Genomic DNA, 22,555 nt, shown 5'->3' with positions numbered 1-22,555 from the left:
AACAAAAATCATCCTTGTCCTCCATGAGCTCACAATCCAATAGGAGAGGCAATAAGCAAACAAATACAGACAGTCAAGCTATGTATACAGGAAAAATGGGAACTACCTAACAAGAAGGAACTAGAATGGAGTTGAGAGCATAAGATTACAGATTTAGGGCTGGAGGGTCTAAGAGGTCCTCTAGTCCAACATCCCTCGCTCTCTAGATGGGAATGCTGACACCCAGAGGTAAAGTGACTTCCCCACAGTCAGATGGGCAAGTCACTCTGACTTCCAAATCTAGAGTTCTTGCCACTGCCCTTCCTTGCCTCTCACTTTGTGATAACCCAGCCCGTAGTCTGTACACACGATCCCCCTTAACTTGTCTTTCCAACTTTTCCTGAGAAGCTTGGGCTACCTGTTTACATTTAGACTGTTTTGCTCTTCAAAGTCCTTGCTTTTAAGTAAGTCTTTTGCTTTTTAATGATCCTGTTTAATAGCTTGAAAAACTCCACTAAGATTTTTGGGACACCCTATATGAGGGATAGGATAATTTCTTTATGTTACATCCCAGAGGCATATCTGAATTGAGTTGGTGTAATGAAATTTTGTCCAAATGAATCCATTGTTTGAAAATGAAATTCCCATTTAGTTGAACCTAGAAACAGAGTAACTACCCCACCCTGTTCAAGTATAAAGAAGGGAACCCAGTAAAGGTAGGGCAATAAGGTTAGGTATGACTAGCCTCTGTTGCTTTCCTTGCTTTCCTCCAGTCTCTTGGAGTGTGTATGTGTGCGTGTGTGTGTGTGTGTGTGTGTGTGTGTGTGTGTGTGTATTTCTGGAGAGAATGGTTTTGAGTGGGTTGTTTGGTGGTATAATGCTTGTAGTGAGGAAAGAGAAAGTACTTGAGAGCTGGGCAAAATAAATGTAAACAACGGAGTTACACCTTCTCTAACCTTTTAGTATAAACAGTGAACCCTCAAGTTAGCTTATTATAGAAAATGACTGTCAGAGGAATCAGTCCCAGAGAAAGCATTTGTTTTATATAATCATATAATGAATCAGAATTTGTTGTAACTGAAGTAAAAGCTTTATATCCTTGAGTTATACAGATGGACATAGCTGCAAGGGAACTTTAGCTGTTCTAGACCATTTGGAACCCAGAAGTGATTTGTCTAAGGCAAAATTCTAGTGGCAGAATTGAGATTAGAACTCCATTTTTTTATTCTAGATCAGGTGTTCCTTCCACTCCCCAGAGGTCTCATTCAGCAGGGCCACAGAATTACTTTTGTCAGAAGGAGGGTTCCTTTGTAATGAAATTTGGCTTTCTAAGCTTCCAGGCTTCCACCTGGTTGTTGGCTTGAACTGGAATTCTGTGAACAAGAGCCAGATTTGTAAATCTGGTGAATCCTCCTCAGTCCTTTTGCCTTCCCATGCTTTCTGTGTCTTCTTTATTTTGACTTTACACTGTAGCTGGGCACAGCTAGGTGGTACAGTGGATAGAGCACTAGGGCTTGGAATCAGGAAAGCTCATCTTCAGGAGTTCAAATCTGGCCTCGGGCACTTACCAGGGCACGTCACTCAGCCCTGTATGCCTCAGTTTCCCCGTCTGTAAAATGAACTGGAGAAAGAAGTGGCAAACCACTCTAAGATCTTTGGCAAGAAAATCCTAAAAATGGGGTCAACAGTCGGATACCCCTGAACAAACACTGTAGACAGTGGAGGCACTCAAGGTTGCTGAGGGTAGATGAGTAGGACAGAGAAAGAAGAATAAAGACAACACAAAAGGGGAGCAAATGGATTACTGACCTTGAAAAATTCAACTAAGAGCAAGAGTTACTGCATGCATTTACCATCCTGCTGCAGATTTGGGCAGGACCTCAGAGATCATTAATCTTTTTTATACAGGAAAGGAAGGCCTAGTTTGGGAAAGTGATCTCATTCACATCACACAGTAAGGTGTGGGTCTGCTCTAGTCGCCCTGACATCCTCAGATGTGCCCCCAGCTGAGATCAGTGCCATCAGGCAAAATCCGTAACAGACGCAGGGCAACCAAGGCTTTGCCCCACAGGTACCTTTACAGCTGAGCTAGGTACCCATAAGAACAGTCAAACTAGAAAGCTAATAGGTGGGGGGTTTGCCAGCTGTGTCCCAAATAAACCCTTTCTCCGATTAACGGTGTCCTTGAATGATGATGATAGTAATAGCTAACATCTATTTATCACCTACATGTCATCACCTACTACCATCACTACTGCCAGGGACTATGTTAAGTGCTTTGCAATTATTATCTCATTTGAACCTCACAACAACCCTGAGAGAAAGGTGCTATTTATTCCCATTTTATAGATGAAGAAACTGAGGCAAATAGGATAAGCGACTTTTCCTGGGGTCCACACCTAGTAAGTGTCTAGGCAGGATTTGAACTCAGGTCTTTCAGACTCCAGGCCTCATACTCTATCTGCATTGCCACCTAGCTACAACAGGAAAGACCTGGGCTTGTATCTCATTTCTGACATTCTGACCTTAACATATGTAAACATAACACTGGCAAGTCACTGAACCTAGCTGCCTGGTGCATCAATGAGTGGAGGGGGCAGGATTTGTTCAGTCTTTCCACCTAAGAAAAGCTTGCATTCCAAGGTCTAAAACACATCGCTACCTCCATACCCTCCACCCTCACCCTGCACAATAGCTTTCTTTACTTGCTAGTTTGGGGTCTTCCTTCAGTGAGAATCCCCCCAAAGCCCTGTACCCTTTTTTGTTTAGAAATTAAATTCCATGGGAGAGTTGAGTCATTTACTATATGCTTGGCACTGAGCTGTGAAAATGATGAGAACTATTAAATATGGAGTTTGCCCTAGTAACCTCTTCAGCTGCTGAGAAAAACTCTAATGGCATTTCCTCAGTCAGGGGCCCCCTTTCACCATACATAGTGGAAAACCTGGGGAAAAGTTGTGGGAGCATAGACCTCAAGCTGGAAAAGAACCGCAGAACCATATAGCCTAGGAGTGGGGAACCTGAAGCCTGGAGGCCCCATGTGGCCCTCTAGGCCCTCGGTTTTACAGAACAAATCCTTTTATGAAGGGAATTTGTTCTGTGAAGTTTGGATTCAGTCAAAGGGCTGCACTTGAGCACCTAGAGGGCCCCATGTGGCCTCCAGGCTGCAGGTTCCTCACTCCTGGGCTATATGGTTCTGCGGTAATATTTTTTACACCTCTGACATCCTGTGAATCCCACACATAAGATATTCGCCCAAGGAAAACTCAAGTTTGTATGTGTTTAGGGGTAAGGCTAGGGTGGCTCCCAGAGCTGGTGTAAGGTTCTGAATCTGTGATTTCATCATTGGGGCTGGAAACTCCTCCCACCAGTTCAATTCCTCTGCAAAGCAGGATCTTAATGATGTCCAGAGGCACTGAGAAGTTAAGTAAATTGCTCAGTATGTATCTGATGTAGGTCGTGAACCCAGACCTTGGTTCCCAAAGCCAGCCCTGTAACCCATATGCTATACTGTCTTTCAGTCCCCTCTTTATGGTTCCATTTTCTGCAGTGGTTTTGAATCCAGTAGATAGAGTTTAGTTGTTTATCATCATGCCCATACTATACTCTCCTTTCCAGTTCCACTGGGGGTTAGAGGGGAGGGGGGTGGGGAGAAGAAGCCAACCTATAACTCAATGCATCTTTTATCTATACAACATAAATAATTCATTGACCCTTATGGCCCCTCTGAGGTGACTAGGATTTGCGGCTCATTGGTTGGGAGATGGTTCAGGACGACTTTAGAGACAAAGAGAGTGGTCAATACTGTATTTACTTAGGGAAACTCTTGGGACTGAAGCTATTTGGGTGGCTGGAGGGCAGGCCAGAACTGGAGCAGCTGTCGTAGGAAGCTCAATAGTACCGTGGACATAGAGAGATCACAGATTGAATAGGCTCTGTGTGAAAATGATGTTTAATAAAATAAGCCTGGAGGTCTAGCAAAGCTGCTGGGCTCCTTGCGGGATGGGTCTTCCTGAAAGAGCAAGGAGGGTATCGCCCTCACTTTAAAATAGTTCAGTTGTTGCACCATTTTAAAAAGCACTTGTTTATTTATAGGATGGAGGCTTTAATTGATTTTTTTTTCTTTTAAAAAAATTTATGCCATTTCAGAGAGAAAAATGAGAACCCAGCTGGTCATCTCATTTCTCCTCTTCTTTGTGATCGGCTATGGCTCCTCAGAGAATGCCAGCACCTCTCGAGGCTGTGGGCTCGACCTCCTCCCAAAGTATGTGTCCCTGTGCGACCTGGATGCCATTTGGGGGATCGTGGTGGAGGCTGTGGCAGGGGCTGGGGCCCTCATCACACTGCTGTTGATACTGATCCTCCTGGTGAGACTGCCATTCATCAAGGACAAAGAGAAGAAGGGGCCCCTGGGCCTGAACTTTCTGTTCCTTCTGGGGACCCTAGGGCTGTTTGGACTGACTTTTGCATTCATTATCCGAGAGGATGAGACCATATGCTCAGCACGAAGGTTCCTGTGGGGCGTGCTCTTTGCCCTGTGTTTCTCATGCTTGCTCAGCCAGGCATGGCGAGTCCGGAGGCTGGTTCGCCATGGGAAAAGCCCCTCAGGCTGGCATCTCGCTGGTATGGCCATATGCCTGATGCTGGTCCAGGTCATCATTGCCACAGAGTGGCTAGTCTTGAATGTGGTCCGAGATAAAAAGCTAGCCTGTAGCTATGAACCCATGGATTTTGCATTGGCCTTAATTTATGACATGGTTCTGCTGGTGGTAACCCTGGGTTTGTCCCTCTTCACTCTCTGTGGGAAATTTAAGAAGTGGAAGAAGAATGGTGTGTGCCTCATCCTTACCACTTTCCTCTCCATTCTGATCTGGGTGGCCTGGATGACCATGTACCTTTTTGGCAATGAAGAACTAAGGAAAGGTGATGTGTGGAGTGATCCCACCCTGGCCATCGCCCTGGTGTCCAGTGGGTGGGTGTTTGTCATCTTCCATGCTATTCCTGAAGTACACTGCTCAATCCTTCCATCTCAACAAGAGAATACACCCAACTACTTTGACACATCACAGCCCAGGATGCGGGAGACAGCATTTGAAGAGGATGTTCAACTTCCCCGGAGCTACATGGAAAACAAAGCTTTTTCAATGGATGAACACAATGCAGGTAACTTGAACCAAGCTTTGTCTTTGGCTTCTGTCAACCAGACAATGAAGAGCTAGGCACTGTTCCTTATAGACACAACTTGCTGACCTATTAGGCCAATTCGAAGTGGTTCCAAGTCCTTTAGTTAAATAAAAGTAGAACAGAGGTCACCAACCTGTAAATGCAGTTAAGACCTTAAATCCTTGCTTAATATTCAATGTGTGTTAATTGGGAATTGCTTACAGGGAATCCCTGTAGGAAAGAGAATATTCACAGATGTGTTCTGTGCTAACAAGTTGCAGAGGGCTATGCTGAGTCAGCATCAGAATGATAATTTGTTCTTCCCAATGGCAGAACCCACATTGTTGAATTTGCTTGGTGAGCCTTGGGGGACTGGGCATCCAGCTATGGGAATAGGTTTGTAGTCTCCTGCAGCTTCCTTGCCATCATTCCTGCTCAACCCAGCAAATCTTTAGATGCATTTCAGAATGAAAATGTATTCCCTGGGATCCCCAAGCTCAGTGTGGCATAGTGGACAGAGCCACATCTTACACTAAACTTGCATTCGGAAGGAACTAGGTCAAATTCTGCCCCAGAAATTAGTTTGGGGGACCTTGTGAAAACCATCTAACCTGCCTGAATTCCACCATTTTCACTGTCAATTGTAAGTACTCAATGACCAACTCCTATTTCTCAAGCCTATTGAGAAAGTCAAATGAAATAATGTATATAAAGTGCTTGCTTTGCAAACCCAAAAGCATTTCCTAAATGGGAGCTGCTGCTGCTGTTGTAAGAGGCAGCTTGCATGGTGGATATAGTGTTGCTTAGGAGTCAGGAAGACCTGGGTTTGAGTCCTGCTTCTGACACATTGTACCTGTGTGACTTTTTGAAAGTCACTTAACCAACCTCTCAGTGTCTCTCTCAAAGACTAGAAGTTATAATTGTATTAATATATTATTAGTTCAGGCAGAAATAGGAAGGGCTAAAGATCCCCATCCTGTGATTGAGACAGTGGTAGGGACCCTCTCTTTTATTGTTGTTTTTGTTTGTTTTGTTTTTGAGAAAATGGCTTTATTCTCTCTCATATACTCTAAGTGACAGATCCCCACAGTGCCAGGGCCAATTCTGCATTGCTCATCTAGCCCTTGCTATATGAATCTGATATGTCAGACTTAATGCTTTAGTTTCTTAGGGCCATGGGAGACCCAGTCCTGCCACTAATACCCTCATCATGTCTCCTTGAGCAGTGACACATCTGAGCCCTAGTATTCTGCCACACAAAACGTACATGATATCTAAAGTGTATTCTCAAACTGCCATTCTATAAGCCTATGATTCTGATTTACATGCGTAGCTTCTTCTCGTCCAGTCTTCAGGAGCCAAGCCAGTGAAGAAAGACTAGACTAGGGGTGGGGAACCTGCAGCCTCGAGGCCACATGGCGTCCTCTAGGTCCTCAAGTACAGTCCTTTGAATTCAAGTTTCATAGAACAAATCCCCTTAATAATTATATTTGTTCTGTAAAACTTAGACTCAGTCAAAAGGCTACACCCAAGGACCTAGAAGGCCACATGTGGCCTCGAGGCCGCAAGTTCTCCACCCCTGGACTAGACAAAAAAGGGAGTAGATGATCTTGGTATGTGTCCTCCCTTTCCCCTGGCTCTGTTCAAGAGCCAAAGGGCTTGGATTTTTTTCATTTATCCTATGTTAAGGATTACTTTGTATCTTTATTAGTGCAAATTACTGCCAGTTGGCTATGTGCAAAGTTGACTTCCTAAAGTGGGGGGGGGCCCTCAAAGTTTGCCCGGAGTTGTGTCCTGACCTCTAGCAGAACAGACTCTCCCTGCAGGCATAAATCCATGAAACAGAAACCTTATCTACCATGGCCAGGGCCCTCCTGCACTTGTCCTCTAGCCGCAATTGAGGACAGCTGTTGGAATTCTTGGCCTAAGCCCCAGGGGTCTTGAATTTCAGGGAGCCAGGGCCCAAGTCCTCTTCAGTTGGGCTCTTTCATACCACTATGGCCCTCATCTCAGGCCAACCTGGGCCTCTCCCGTTTCAATCTTCTGTTACAAGTGATAGAGGACCACTTGGCCTCCCTCATCACCTTCCCCGTCTGACACTTCAGTGTTGTGATAGAGAGCTTCTCAGTGCAAAGGGTATATTCCTGGGTAAATTATAGCACCCTGGGTATGGTTTGGTGACGAAGCTGATTCCAGTAGTCTCCTTCCTTTTTTTTCCCTGAGAAATACTTTGTTCAGCCTTTTGCTTATTAACATCAGTGCCAGTGTGACAGAAGTGATAAGAAATTAAAATGCATTGAAAAATATAGCACCTTGAATCACAACTTCAAAAGCCTTAGAGATGTGTTAAGCATTCACCTTTCAGAGGAATGAGACAAAGTGCTTTTTCAAGAGGGTACCTTTTTTTAGGGACCATAGTGGATAAAGTATTGGGCTTGGAGTGAAGTCCTGGATTAAAAATCTCTGAGATGATGTAGATGAAGCTTTTTACAAATATTAAAACTTTATGAAAACATGAAAAAAAATCCCTCCTGATACTTACTAGCTGTGTGACTATGGGCAAGCCAGTTCACTGCTCTAGATCTCAGTTTCCTCACCTATAAAATGGGAATTATACCTTTAGTGTCAACGTCAGAGAAAAGTTGGCATGAGATCTAAATATAATAATTATATATTTAGTTCCATGAATGTCAGTTGATCAGAGGCTAGAGAGGTTTGGGAATTAGGGCATGAAGATTCCACTGGACCAAAGGCTACTTTATGTCTATACTAAGAAGCCAGGTAATGTAGTGGATAGATGGGACTTGGAAGTCAAGAAGACCTGAGTTCCTATCCTGTGTCAGATCCTTAGTAGCTGTTTGACCCTGGCTAAATCACTTGACCTATTTTTGACTCAGTTCCTCATCTGCAAAATGCAGATAAAAGCACATACTTCACAGTTGTGAGGATCAAGGGAGATAATATATGTAAAGTTATATATAAATGGTAGCTATTTTTATCACTAGTCTATCCCCTCTACCCCCTTCCACCTCAGTGAATCCACTGAAGTGAATGCCCAGAGATCTGGCAGTTGCTTTCAAGGGCTGCATCCTTCTGTCATGAATATAGTATTCAAAGTATACTATAGTATATATAGATATATCAATTGATGTCAAACAGATCCCTGGAGGCCACATTGCCTTAGAAAACCACAAATTCACCTTATGTATGTTGTATTTTCATTTCTTTTGTTAGATATTTCCCGATTACACTTTAATTTGGTCCAGGCTACAGTTGGGGGTTTTGTGGTCCACTCAGTATCTCTGATGTATACCATCTCACCTCTGTGGGCCTCAGTTTTCTTGTTGTAGTGAGATGTTTGGACATAATGACCTTCTGCTTCTGCAGTACCATTATTCCTATCTCTCATTATAGAGGAAGCCAAGGGTTTGGCTCATCTCTGCCACTTAGTCCCTTGGCTAATTCATTCCTTGGAGCTTTGGTTACCCAGCAAGTTAGAAACAAAACTCTAGGCCTTGCTCTTTGGACGCATCTGGAGAAAAGGTCCTACTCTGTTATTGTTTTAGACAAAAGCAATACAGGACTTACTCGATCCAGCTGGGTTTCAGCACTCTGTTTCCTGTAGTGATAGCCCTCCAGATCTGGCATTTTAAAGCCACCTGGACGGCAGCAGGTGAACCAAGGCACTGGGAACAGTTTCAATTCAGCAGTTCCTGAAGAACCTTCTAAATCAGGCCTGTGCAACTTGCAGCCTAGTTGGCTACTTATGACCCTCGAACTGCTTGCTGCATGCCAACAGATCTCAGGAAACCCATAAAAAAATGTAGAGGGCCCCAAGTTGTGCAGGCCTGTTCTAAATGAAAACCATTGGGCTAGGAATGACTGTGATTTCATCCATATAGGGAACATCCGGCCCTGTGTCCCAAGGACAGGAAGTTTTCAAGTGAGGACATTCCTTCTACCATTGTTGCCTTTAGCACGTAGTGAGGTCCAATGACTTGACCAGGTCTTTCTGGTAGCCAGCCTGCCTCTGGAGCTATAGACACACTTCTCCAATCATTCAATCTGGTAAACAAGCAAGCAAAATGCCTGGTCCTCCCTACAGCCGAACAGAGAGCACCTTTCTGATTAAGATAAGTGGAAGTAGGGACAGCTAGGTGGCACAGTGGATAAAGCACTGGCACTGGAGTCAGGAGGACCTGAGTTCAAGTCTGGCCTCAGCCACTTAGCAGATAGAAGATAAGTGGAAGTAATTCTTAGGTTCATGTTCCTCAAATAATCAATTGTCCCAATCCCCTGCTTTAGGAAGCAAAGTAAGAGCTTTCCATTTGACCTTCTCTCTCACACTTGAGAGCAAGCATGGGGCCTGGGTCAGGACAGATGACATGCATAAGAATAAGATGATTTTCGGGGTGGCTAGGTGGCGCAGTGAATAGAGCACCAGCCCTGGAGTCAGGAGGACCTGAGTTCAAATCTGGTCTCAGACACTTAACACACTTACTAGCTGTGTGGCTTTGGGCAAGTCACTTAACCCCAATTGCCCTCCAAGGAAAAAAAAAAGAATAAGATGATTTTCCTTGGGAAGGGCATTGGAAATGGCAAACTACTTCTGAATGTTCCTCTGGCTTGGGTGACACCTCCAGTCACCTTCTCAACAAATGTTTAGGAAGTGTTTCATCGAATATTTCTTGGACTGGGTCTCTTTTTCCTCAGTACTTTGACCAAACCTAAGTCTGCTCTCTCTGAAGTCCAGGTTGCTTCTAGGGATAATTTGGGTGCTTGTAGAAATGACTACATAGAGTTCATTTTACCCCGAGCTTGTTCTGGCTGAAAGGTAGGATTTCCTTAGTGAAACAATTACTAAATGAGGATTATGATGAGAATTGCTGACATTTCTGCATTTTACAGATGAGGAAACTGAGACTTGGGTTCAGTGACTTGGCCCATGGTCACATAGATAGTATCAGGTGGGATTTAAATCCAGTCCAATCCAACAGGCATTTATTTAGGGCCCATTATGTGTAAGGCAGTGTGTTAGATATTGAGAATACAGAGGTCACACCTAAGTTTTACATTGAGCCTAGATCAGGCCTTGTGCAGGCCTGGCCTAGATTTTATTGACTCTTTAAGTCCAGCATTCTGTCAACTGCACGAGAATGGTGGCAACGGCTCCAGAGTGTTAGCTCTTTTGGGGAGGTTGTAAATTCCTTCAACACAGAGAGACTTGAGGGTTCTTTTGTCTTTGCATCCCCAGCTTCTAGCGGCTGGCACATAGCAGGCACTAAAAGACAGTATCTTTTTTATCAGGAACATACATATTATCATCTTGGCATGGCAAAACCCAAATTGAGTAGAGCTGTCAGCAAGTAACAAGGATTGGGAGTTCAAGCTTCTCTCCCACAAATGCCAGGCAGTTTACTAACTTAGGGACAAACTTTCCAAACCCCACAAATGCCTGATTAGCTACAAAGGGAGACTGGGAACAAAGCTCCTTTGTGATTTTTGTTTTTAGCCTGGGCATGTGATGAGGGGAGGGCACAGTGTGGGGGCAGGAGCAGGGTGTTGATGCATCAGGAAGAAAACAACCACTAAAAAAGAAAATTTGTATCTCCCTTTTTTTTCTCTCCCCCTCAGCTCTACGAACTGCAGGATTTCGAAATGGTAGTTTGGCAAACCGACCCAGTGCTCCGTTTAGAAGTAATGTTTATCAGCCCACTGAGATGGCAGTTGTGCTAAATGGTGGGACTGTAAGTATCAAAATGTGATGCTATGGCAGGAAGCTTACATATGTACAGTCCTGGGGAACAGCTTCATTGGGGAGAAACGGCACTGTTTAAACTGCTTGACAAAAGCTAAAAATGACATCACTTGCAGCTAGTATGCATGAAATGCTTACATTTTTTCTTTCTCCCTCCACCCCATACAGTTAAAATAAAATCCACCTGAATTTAGTCAGTTTGTAGTTTAGTTTGAGAATCCTGTTATCCTGAGACCATTCCAGATCACCAGTGGTCCCTGACAGTATAAGTGAGCCTGTAGGCAACCTGAATTTTTCCTTTACCCTAAGCCATGTCTGCTGATTCACCTTTTGAGAAAGGCCAGCCAATTTAAAATTATAATCTCTTCCAGATTTTGTTGATGTTCAGTCTAGCTCGGATTTCCCCCTTCCTCTCTATCAACCTGTGTGCCCTAGGGTCAGCACAGGGAACTCCCTGGAAAGAGATCCCAAAAGATTTGGAGAGCTTGCTCACATGGAGATCACCATTTCCTCCCCTCAGACATAGTTTGGCCTGTCAGTATTGTTAAAGCCTTACTCTGTTCTCATGGCAAGAATGGGTTAGCTAACCGATGCCAAACAATCTTTCAAGAGAATGGCCATGGCCATTTTCCTTTCCTGGAATGGCATTCTTTTTCTGTAGCAATCCAGAGAGGAACTCTCATCTCCACATTTAATTTCCAAACATGGCTATGTGCTTCTTTAAAAAAAACAAACCATTCATAAGCCTGTTTACACATGTCAAGTACATTTCCATTTTTTTATATCATGTGCCAATTCCATAACTCAGCCTGATCACAATGGGTCACCAATAACATGAGCCGATGACTGGGGTTCTCTGGTGAATGTACATTGAGCACAGAAACCTTAGGTTTTATTTAGACGTTTTGTTCTTCTTTTATTTTTGAGTGGGATGTCACAGATTAGTTGGGCAGAAGATCAGAAATAAACAGGACCACAGATTAGCTTTCATGAGGGGTAGGTCCTTTCCCCCCAGTATGCACAGGGCCAAGACTTGGCCCTCTGCCAAACTAATCTATGTCATGAGTGTTTGGTCTCTGTGCCATCAGTAAATATGATTTGGAATCAGGCCTAGGATACCTTGGTTGGTCGATGACTGTTTAAATACACCTGTTCCTATTGACCATGGATAAATATGCCACAGAGCAATAGCTCCAAATAAGGGCAAAGGGTTTGTGATGTAGAATTAAGAGTCATTTAGGCCATTTTCATGGTGGGGTGGTGAGGAAATGCTTTATTATTAAAGGTTAAAGTTTTTTGGCTCAAGAAGTTTGACTGAATAAGACAATAAGCCATTTCCACTGTACTTACGTTTAGTTCCTAAGCTCTGCTTTGTTTGGCCAATTTGAAAATTGCTTCCTGAATCATGTCATTCTCCTAATGACTTAATTTCTAACAGTGCATATGTTCATTGACTTTGGAAAAGCATCGAGTTCATAGTTATGGATTTGTTATCCTTATTTCCAGATCCCAACCGCTCCGCCAAGTTACACTGGAAGACACCTCTGGTGAAAGGCTTTTACAAAGTTCCAGAGAATAAGAATCTCTGTTACAGATTTTATTCCCTGGCTGAGTCTTTCTGGGGGAGAAATCAATAACAGTGGCAGAACAAAGTCACCGCTCATCCTGGAGCTTTCAAAATCCCAGATAATGGGGTTTCATGTAAATGTGAACATTGGTGAACTGATGAGCTAACCACCCACAAAATACCAAACCAACGAATGAGTTTGCAAACTAAAGCAAAGCTAATTTCCTGTAGAATTAGGCTCACTCTTAAAATGCAACTGGGGAGACTGCATCCTCCAAGTGTAGAAGAACCAAAGTCACAGTGACTGCTGAGCAGGCCTGATTTGCTTTGAGTGCAGGTTTCCTTGTAGGGCCTCTCCCAATGGCAAGGATTGGATCCAGGCTGCCTCCCTTGTGAGGTTGACACTTCATTGCTAAAGCATACAGAGGGGCTTTCCCACTTGGTTGCTAGTTGGTTTACGTATTGCCAGGGGTCAGAGAGTAATTTGGTTGTCAGTTTTGTAAGTGTTTATCTGCAGACATACTTCGATTATGAGGTGTTTTATTGAGGGTGGGGGCCCTGGTTAACACTGAAAGGAACATTGCATTACCTGTGAAAATGCAAGAAACACTATTAGTGAAGGCTCCCCCTCCCATCCTGAAGAAGCAAATGGTATCTGGTTATTGGTTCGTGGATCACATTTAACATGGTGTTGGACTGGTGTTTGTTTTTTATGCCTTGACCTGTGATATTCCTATTAAGAGTATAGACAGGCCCAAGAATGGAGCCAGAGGTGGACATGACCTGTGTCATGTGGTGCCAGACTGAAGTTCTCAGTGTTGTCAAGCTTCTTTCCTCCCTTCCCATCTTTCCTCCCTTCCCATTTCCCCAGAAGCCAACTGAGAACCTGGTGGTCTAAGCATTGTTTTGATTTATCTATATTTTATTTCCAAATGTGCCAGTGGGGGCCACCAGCTCAGAAAGCCAGAGGGATGAGCCATGCCAAGCTTGCCACTAACTTATGTGATGTGGCTTTCCCAGAGTCCCATGTGATGGCATTTCAAGGGTCCTACTGCTTAGTAATGCAAGGAACTTATCTGTCTGTTCCTTATATCAAGGTAGTGGGATCTCTAAGACAGGAACATTTTTGTTTGTGGATTTGTTGTTTGTTTGTTGGGCTTTGGAGTAGAGAAGAGAAGTTTGTTAGATGTTTTTATCTTGGTTAACTGCAAGTTCTCTCAAAATAGTTCTTTCAAAATCCATTACTTCTGCCATAGTTTCCATCTGTCTCGAGCAAATCATCCTGTTATTATTTAACATTTATTTAGTGCATATCCAACATTAAAAGCATCATGGTCTCCTCATTGTTTAGCCAATGTGATCTGCAGCTTTCTTAAATGCCTACAGCAAGATTTTTAACCTGACAGTATTGGATATATAAATGATGACGGGTTCTTTTGCTTTAAGAAATCTACTTTCTAGACTTTTTTTTAACAAATAAAAAAAAAGATAAGCCACAAAGAACATGGAAAAGGTCAATGGTTGGGGAAAAATGGTCACTGACTTTATAAATTGAATACATCTATGCTGAATAATTATAACAAAGCCTCTAATTCTTTCTACACCTGATTTTTGGCTGTGCCCTATAAGCCCTCCACCCTCTGCACAGCACTGGGGGACATGAGGTCGATATTGCCCTTCTTGCCGTGATCATCTTACAAGTTATTTTTTTCCCCTCTCTGCAAGTTCATTTCCCTTTCTGCCATGCATGTGAAAAGAAAGCATGGCATGTGAGTGCCTGTCCCCATCATATCTCATCCCCAGTATCAGCCCTGGGAGCATGCGCTTGCTTTTAGAAAACCAGACACCTGACTTTAGCCCTTAGTGTGTATTTGGGAAGGTGGTTGTTAGATGGTGTGGAAATTTAAATATTTGGGGGAGGGAGGATGTTAGGGAAAGGGTGGGGGTGGGATGTTGCATGTAGAACCCCTTATTCTAAAAGTAAAGAAATCACCTAATGCCTCAATCTAATTCAATTAAAAACAAGTTACACATTCTTGTGCCAGGAAATGGTTACTTATCCCAGCTCTATGAAGTCATTTGGAGTTGTAGAATGCCATCAGTGACATTTGCCTGCAAAAAAAGTCTCACTTTCAGAAAGGAACCATTAACGATGTAACTTTCCTCTAAGCTGTTATCAAAATGTCTAAGGTGACTATGGCCTAGATGGCAGGAGTGGTTTCTCTTTGTAAATGCTACTGCTGGAAAGTAATATTCACTACAATAAAAATGAAAGTGTTTCTAGTCCTTGGACAATTTTATTTCAGACAGTTATCAGATGTGTTTTTAAGGTTCTGTTTTTGGCAAGGTTTAAAGATGGGAATGAGCTAATAAATTGTAATTTGGGGTAGAGGAGTGGTAATCCCAGAAAAGAGAGGATCATTGTTTTCCTAATAACCTCACATAACCCATACAAAGATCTTTGCCTAGCCATGGTCTTTGATAGCAACTGTTCCAGAAAGCAAAGTGTGACAAGGCATCTCCATTTATTATGGCACCTCCATTTATTATTAGTGTAAACAAGACGTGTTTACTTTTAACTTTGCGTAAAAAGACCTACGAGTAGCACGTCCATGATTAAAACACACAGTTGTAAGCACAAATTATAACTCTCAGCATTAAGTTATCAGAAGCCATTCTGGGGCCATAAAAGCCACTATGTCCCTTTTTGGTATAAGACTGGATTCATCCCAGTTTTCATCTCTCTGCAGATGGGGGGTGGGCAGGGCAGGGCAGGGAACAGTGATTCTGAAACCCTACAGGGCTTTCAAACTTTGTGATGAAATGTTGCCGAATTTAAAATGTAGCTATTCCATCGTTTAAGAGAAATCAGATGAAGCTTTGGGTTCTGTGAACACCCCAGGGGCCTCTGGACACCCCCTCAATTCTGGAAAAAAGGTACTGCTTAATGTCCTTGAAAGGTACCTTTTTCACTCAGAATTAACCAGGTTGTCTCTTATTGGTTGATGACAGCAGTTTGCTGCCTCAGGCCTAACCAAAAGCTGTGCAAAAAGGGAACATTGTAGCTTTTATAATCAATTGATTTGACTATTATTATACCAGCTTACAGGACTACCCAGCAGGTGCTTTTTATTAATTGATTAAGAGCAGAAGCTCATTTTTGATAGATAATATATATTTATTAAATGTATTAATGTGTGTTTTATAATGTACTTTCCCCCTCCCTCCCCACCCCGCTGCTGACCATTGCATACTTAAAAAGAACACCTTTAAAGAATTTTCAAGACAATCAATGTATACAATAAATGACTGTATATAAGAATACAAATTAAGAAGGTTGTAAAGCATGGGCAGATGTTTTATTTTCAAAATGCTGTTCTTAACAAAAAATAAAGGCTTTACTATTTACATACAATGCTTGTTGTAACTTGTTAAAATGGCCCAACAACATTTTCCTTCATAATCTGGTCCTATAGCTATTCTCAGGACTTTAGATTCAGTGACCACAGATACTCCAAATCAGAGAATGAATGTGGACTTGATATTCACTTCAGCAAGAAGCTAATGACCTCTCTACAATATTTTTGGCCTAGAGAGGTTTGAGCTGAAAACTCACTCTGGTCTCTTTTTGTTCCTTGTATTTGCCCTCATGTAGGTTCTAGTAAACGTTAAGGATTGTCATGACCCAAAAAATACTGTTCTCCTTTGAAATTAACTACTGCAGTTAAAAGAATTTAAAATGATCAAATGCTTGCAAAAGACTGTAGCTTCTGATAAAAGAAAACCCAGACTTCCCAGGTTTGAGATCTCAGTTTAAACAGGATTGAATCTTTGGAATTGCAATTGATCGGATTATTGGGGAAAGCCCCAGAGAATAATGAGAGTTAAGTTTGACCATACCCAACTTTTTGATGTGTTCACCAGTAACTCTTCCTTTTGCCAGCATACAAAGAACTTTATGTCTGAGACTTCAAAATGCAGATGCCTTTTATTTGCTCAGGGTATCTATAATGGTGCTTGGCTCAGGCTGCAGATTGGGAAGCTGTTCTTCATCCTCTAATGTGCATTTCACTGTAACAGAAAGAAGACTCATCAAGAGACACTCCAGGAAAACGCTCTAACAAGGACACTATAGGATGTCCCTAAAGTCTGGACACATAGGAAATCTCACTAACTATGCATATTTTCAAGAAATGAAATTTTCAACATTTTATTTAACTAGCACAAATGTTGGCCATGACAATTTCATATGGAATAAAAGCTTTCGTTTGCTATTGGGAACTATTTTCCATATTAATGAGATCAATTTAATTAATAAGATTTCCTATGTGTCTCCGGTGTCTTCCTATGAAATCTCATTTATGCTAATTAAATAAAATGTTGAAAATTTCATTCATTTCATTTCTTTAAAATATGCATAATTAATAAGATGTCCTATGTGTCCAGACTTTAGGGACACCCTGTACAAATATAAGAGATGATTCTTAAGGTATGCTAGGTATGCTTGTGTATTGGGAATGGGAACTTTTTGAATTGTCTACCATCTAAAGTTTAAAACATCACCATATCCCAAAACCCCAAACTGAGTTTGTTGCCCAGATTCATTTCAGGTAAAAGTCAAAAGTGTTATTTTCAGGTCTTGTAGCTTTGAGGAATGTTACTGAAATACCAGCAGATTTCAGTTAAACAGCTCAACACACCCCATCCCCAAAGAGTCAAAATCAGGATATCACTGAGGACAACAACAAGGTCAGTGGAAATTCATTTCTTGTATGTCACAGTCTGGGCAAGAATATGATCCAGGTGATTGACCCTGTTCTGCCAAACAGGAAAGACAGCTAAAGACAGAGTTGGGCTGTCTGTGAAAGTAATCAGTCCTAAACAGATAAAAGCCTCCTCCCAACCCCCTCCCCCCAAAAAAGGGGGGAAAATCTGAGAAAATTAAACCCAACTGAAAATTAACTCTTGTTAGTCTGTCCTTCTGGTACCATTTTTGCCTGCCCATAATTGTTAATACACAAAACTTACTGTATGCCTTTCTTTGTAGATAAGGGCACTGTTTATATTTCCCCTAGTAAGGAGGAATTGTGCTTTAGTTATTCATACTGTCTGGTTCCCCCATCAGGATGCAAAATTGAATGGGCATGGCCCATAGCTATGGAGCATAGGTGAGTGGTACTTCTTTTTAGTCTGTCCATAATGTCAGCCCTATATGGAGGTCAGACCCCGGATATCATTGTTAATAGCAACATGGGTAAGCCCACGAAGCTTAAATGACCTCAACAAGTAGTTTTCTGCAATGCTGAATGGCTCAGAAAAAACCTGCCTTGGAAATAGCTACACTGAGAGGACAAACTGGAAAGAGAAGGAGTGGCCCAGGTTTTGAATGCCTTTGCTACTATGATTTATGTGTCATGTAACTGGACATTACCCTGGATTTTTTATCTACTTGACTTTTGTTGAAGTCATTGTAAGTTCCATTACTAAATTCCTGCACGGCTTTTTTTCTTTGAATTTGTTAAAGTTAATAGAGTTAAAACATCTTCTTGGACATTTTGAACATTGTTATCCAACACATTGTTAAAGACAGTCGAACAGAAACACTAATCTCCAATTGTTGTGTAAAGACTTAATCCACAAAGCAACACTTGGTCCAGCTGGCCTTTCCCCATATGCTTAACCAAGCCCCAATTTTTTCAGCTTGTGTACTAAAATGCAGGCAGACATAAAATTGTCTAGGATTCTGAAGAATTGATCTACTTTGGGAAACAAGGAGATAACAAATAGCATACTCAGAGTTGCTCTTTATTTAAAAGAGATCTATATTCAGGTCTTTGCCAAGCTACAGAGTCAGAACTTCAACTTATAAATGAGAAGAATGGGGAAAGGGGAAGATAATGAATGTTAAATTAGCGCTGCATCTTTTTTTTTCTTTGCATTTAAAAAATACAAAGAATCACACCCAATTTGTAGATCATGGTCAGAAAGAAAATCTATTAAGAGAAAGGTAAGAAGCATATTGTTACATAGAATCTCCAAATGGTGTAACAATGTGCATCTATTTTGGCTGATCTCAGATGTGAATATTGCAAAATCAGAACTGAAATGGACTTTAGAGATCATTTAGTCCATAGGTGTCAAACATGAGGCTTGAACACTTCAGAATGAAGCCCAAACCAGGTGAAAATGTAATTGGGAAATGTTTAACAAAATAAAAAAATATATAATAAAACATAGATAATATTACATCTTAAAACGAAGTCAGTATGAGGCCCACAGAGATCCTTACATTCAGTTTAGTGGATCTCATTCCTATTTGAGTTTGATATCACTGATCTAGTTCAACCTGATGCATGAATCCCTTTTACAATGTCCCTTTTTTCAAGTGATCCTCCAGCTTCCACTTGGAGACTTCTTTTTTTTTTTTTTTTTGCTTTTTGGAGGGCAAGTGGAGTTAGGTGACTTGCCCAAGGTCACACGGCTAGTTTTTGTATTAAGTGTCTGAGGCTGGAATGTCTATTTAGTGGTGAAGGAGTTTTAATTTATATTGTTATACATACTGATCCATTCACAAATCTTTGGATGAATTAAGCTTTAAAGAAGAGTTTTTAAGTAGAACCCAGCAGGGCAGAAACTATATAACATAATCTTAGGAAGTCAGCAGAAACTTTTCTGTTTGTTTGTTTGTTTTTTGAGGGGGAAGGCAGGGCAGTTGGGGTTAAATGACTTGCCCAAGGGTGCTCCTGATTCCAGGGCCGGTGCTCTATTCACTGTGCCACCTAGCCGCCCCCACTTGGAGATTTCTAATGTCAAGGAGTCTAGGACTTCTGGAAGAAGCACCTGTTGATATTTGTGTTGTTACAATAGCTAGACACACCACATTTGGATAGGTCTCAAAAGTGGTCGGGTTCTTGGTATTTCTCAGCTGGTCTATTTATCGTACCTTTTACTCTAGGAAATAAAAACTGACTGCATCAGGTATGAAAACTAAAAAAAGCAAAACCAAAAACCTCTATGTGAGTTGGTCAGTAAGTTCCCTGGTTCATCCATATTAGTCTCTGGAAAGTTTCCCTTCCACATTGAAATCATTTGTGTTGTCAGAATGTTCATCTTAAAAGTATCCCAAACTTCTTGAGCCAACTTCACCTCTAGAATTTTGGGCCATGACTTGCTACTCATCTTTTCTTTTAACTTTTGAAATCTTTTCCCTCAATATAGACTGTGCATTAAACTGATGACTTTTCCCTTTTTTATTTGTAACATAATCTGAAATAGTTGCTTTCTCCCAAGGTTCCTGTCTTTTCTATTTTAGTAATCATGTTCTTTGTGTTGAGCAGAACCAGGTCCAGCAGAGCAGTTCCCTTGGCCTCCTGCTCTGCCTTTGAAGTAGGAAATTATTATTAATGCAAGCTGAGCATTTATCAGCTGCTCTGATTCTCACAAAGCTCTCCAGCAGAGAAGAAGCTAAAGAACAGAATATCGAGGACAAACATTTTTAAGAAACAGGAGGAGGATGAGAAGCCAGCACAACAGACAAAGAAGAGATAAGAGAGGTCAGAAAAGTGTCGTGGCATCACAGAATGAGTGCTAGCCTTGGGGTCAAAAGGCTTCCAAGTTCAAGTTATAACTATTATTTTGTCATCATGTGACCGCAGACAAATCACCTTTCTAGGCCTTACTGACTTCAGGTGAAGAGCTGGCCTAGACTAGGACCAGTCCTCCTACTACACCATGAACAAGGGTTCTTTCTTTTTTGTTTTTTTTCCTCTTTTTTTTGGAGGGGGGGAGGCAGGGCAATTGGGGTTAAGTGACTTGCTCAAGGTCACACAGCTAGTACGTGGTAAGTGTATGAGGCCAGATTTGAACTCAGGTCCTCCTGATTCCAGGGCTGGTACTCTACTCACTTTGCCAATTAGCTGCCCCAACAAGAGTTCTTTCAACCTTCATTTGTTATTCTGTGAAAAAGGAAATGCCAACACTACATGGATCTCTCACTATTACACCCAAGAAAATAACCTGCTGATAATACCTAGATGTTTATTATTATTAAATGTTAGTTATTAAATGACTGGAAGCAGCTAGATGGCTCAGTGGATTGAATGTTTTTTTTTTTTTAGGAAAACATAAAATCTAATCCAGCCTCAGATATGTACTGGTTGTGTGACCCTGGGCAAAGTCCCTTAATCTCTGCTTGCTATAATCCACTGGAGAAGGAAAGGAAACCCACTCCAGTATCTTTGACAAGGAAACCCCATGGACAGTATTATCAGGCTATGTATGGTACATGGGGTCACAAAGGAAGAGTCATTCATGATTCAACAACAATTAAATGACTACTGTATGCAAAGCATTGTGCTAGGCACTGGGGGAGATACAAAAGTTAGATAAGACAAAAGTCTTTGCCTTTGAGAAGTTTAGTTAAGTCCAGAAATGCTTCTCTATTATGAGTATGTGTTAACATCTCATTGCAGATCAGCAGAGCTGGACCTATCAAGGAGCAACTAGGCCTTTGGATGCCAGTATCTGGGGAGTGGGGTGCTTCTTTCTCTCCCTCCCATGGTTTCCAGTCACCTGACTGGCTCACTCCCTCAGGCATCCTTTGTGCTGCCTGGTCCCTAGAAAAGGGACACTAGTCTAGGACTTCCACTCACCACATCGCCAAGGCCTATTTCACTTGACCTGAGATCCATACGTGTTGGGGGAGGGAGGGGATCAGCAGTGAAGGCAGTCTATTGGTGGCTTTTAGTCCTTGTGTCCCCTGGCACCCTCCTCTATTGTCAAGTTCCCCTTCTCGATTTCTTATTCTCACTTTCCTTTCTAGCATTATTTCTCCTGAAGACCTCTTGTCACTCTTTCCAAGGTTGGGTTCATTCGTCTTTCATACCCTCTAACACACACATAAGGCCAGATAGAGGGGCTGGCATACTCCTTGCCCATACCACCACCTCTGCTTTCAGATTTTTCTCTGCTACCATCATTCAGCAACTACTTTTGCTCCTTTAAATTATACTCAACATAAAGCTGAATCCTCAGGACACTCGGCTCTCTTCCCCTTGGACCTTAAAGATTACAGCAGAGATAAGCAGCAACTTTTCACACTTGACTCTCCATCTCAACACTTGGGAAATTTTTTCTTGCCATCCCATAGAGCTTGGAATCCTCTCCATCACCATCTCCACCTCCTGGCTTCCCTCAAGTCCCAGGTAAAATCCCAACTTCAGGAAGCCTTTCCCAATCCCCCTTAATTTTGGTGCCTTCTTTCTGTTAATGCCAGTTTTTCCTGTCTATTTCTTGTCTGTACATAGTTGTTTGCAGGTGGTCTCTCTTCACAGACTGTGAGCTCCTTAAGAGCAAAGTTTGTCTTCTGACTTTCACTGTGTCCCCAGGCTTACCTCAGTGCCTGGCCCATAGTAGGTCCTTAACAAATGTATTAACTGCCTGACTGCCTAGACACTTGTTATTTCTCATCTGTGGACTGCTTCCCCAGCAAGGGAAATAACAGCCTTCTCCCTCCAGTCCCAGCAACTTGACTTCAAGGTCCTCAAACTCCTCAATTCCCATGACCTCTCTCTTCAAACTACTTAAATCTTCACAAAAGAACCCTTTCCCCCATCCCCAACTAAATTGACTTTAAGTGCAGAAATTCCTAATTATAGCATTGGAAGTTATAGATAGAATCATAAAGAACTTATCAAAGTTGAACTATTAACATTCCCACATGGAAAAACAATAATTGTAACATATGAAACTTTTCTCAGTATGAAAATAGTTGAAGGGAATAGAAATATATATATATATATATGTCTATATGTGAGGGTATGTGGGCATATGAATACATATGTGAATGTGTATATATGTTTACAGGTATACATAGATAGAGGGCACAGCACCAATTTAACAGGAAGGGATGATACTTAAAAGGTGAAATTAAGAGGTGAGAGAGGAATATAATGAGAGGAGATGGGGAGAGACGGAATAGGGTAAACTATCTTGTATAGAAGAGTCAAGGGAAAATGGTTACAATGGAGGGAAAGAATAGGAAGGCAAAAGGGAATGGGTCAACCTTATTCTCATTGAATTTGGCTTGA

The 22,555-nt window shown here is 41.9% G+C and overlaps 2 protein-coding genes across 5 annotated transcripts in view; one reads left to right on the top strand and one right to left on the bottom strand.

The window, feature by feature from the left end:
* Positions 1 to 15,882, top strand: part of GPRC5B (G protein-coupled receptor class C group 5 member B) — a 29,288-nt gene extending 13,406 nt beyond the window's left edge. For all 3 annotated transcript variants that reach the window (XM_069096054.1, XM_069096056.1, XM_069096055.1), the window contains exons 2-4: positions 4,129 to 5,142; positions 10,777 to 10,889; positions 12,407 to 15,882. In XM_069096054.1, the coding sequence (XP_068952155.1) occupies positions 4,137 to 5,142; positions 10,777 to 10,889; positions 12,407 to 12,451 (1,164 nt within the window). In that variant the 5' untranslated portion in view covers positions 4,129 to 4,136 and the 3' untranslated portion in view covers positions 12,452 to 15,882. The remainder of the gene's footprint in view (positions 1 to 4,128; positions 5,143 to 10,776; positions 10,890 to 12,406) is intronic.
* Positions 15,883 to 16,029: 147 nt separating this feature from the next.
* IQCK (IQ motif containing K) overlaps positions 16,030 to 22,555 on the bottom strand; it is a 167,890-nt gene continuing 161,364 nt past the window's right edge. For both annotated transcript variants that reach the window (XM_069096057.1, XM_069096058.1), the window contains one exon: positions 16,030 to 16,538. In XM_069096057.1, the coding sequence (XP_068952158.1) occupies positions 16,456 to 16,538 (83 nt within the window). In that variant the 3' untranslated portion in view covers positions 16,030 to 16,455. The remainder of the gene's footprint in view (positions 16,539 to 22,555) is intronic.

This window comes from Petaurus breviceps, unplaced genomic scaffold, assembly GCF_028583685.1.
Source record: "Petaurus breviceps papuanus isolate PSGF00001 unplaced genomic scaffold, PetGlider_PUasm1.0 229, whole genome shotgun sequence".
Classification (NCBI taxonomy): domain Eukaryota; kingdom Metazoa; phylum Chordata; class Mammalia; order Diprotodontia; family Petauridae; genus Petaurus; species Petaurus breviceps.
Note: the sequence above shows the minus strand (reverse complement) of the source record. Positions and strands in the feature narration are given on the sequence as shown.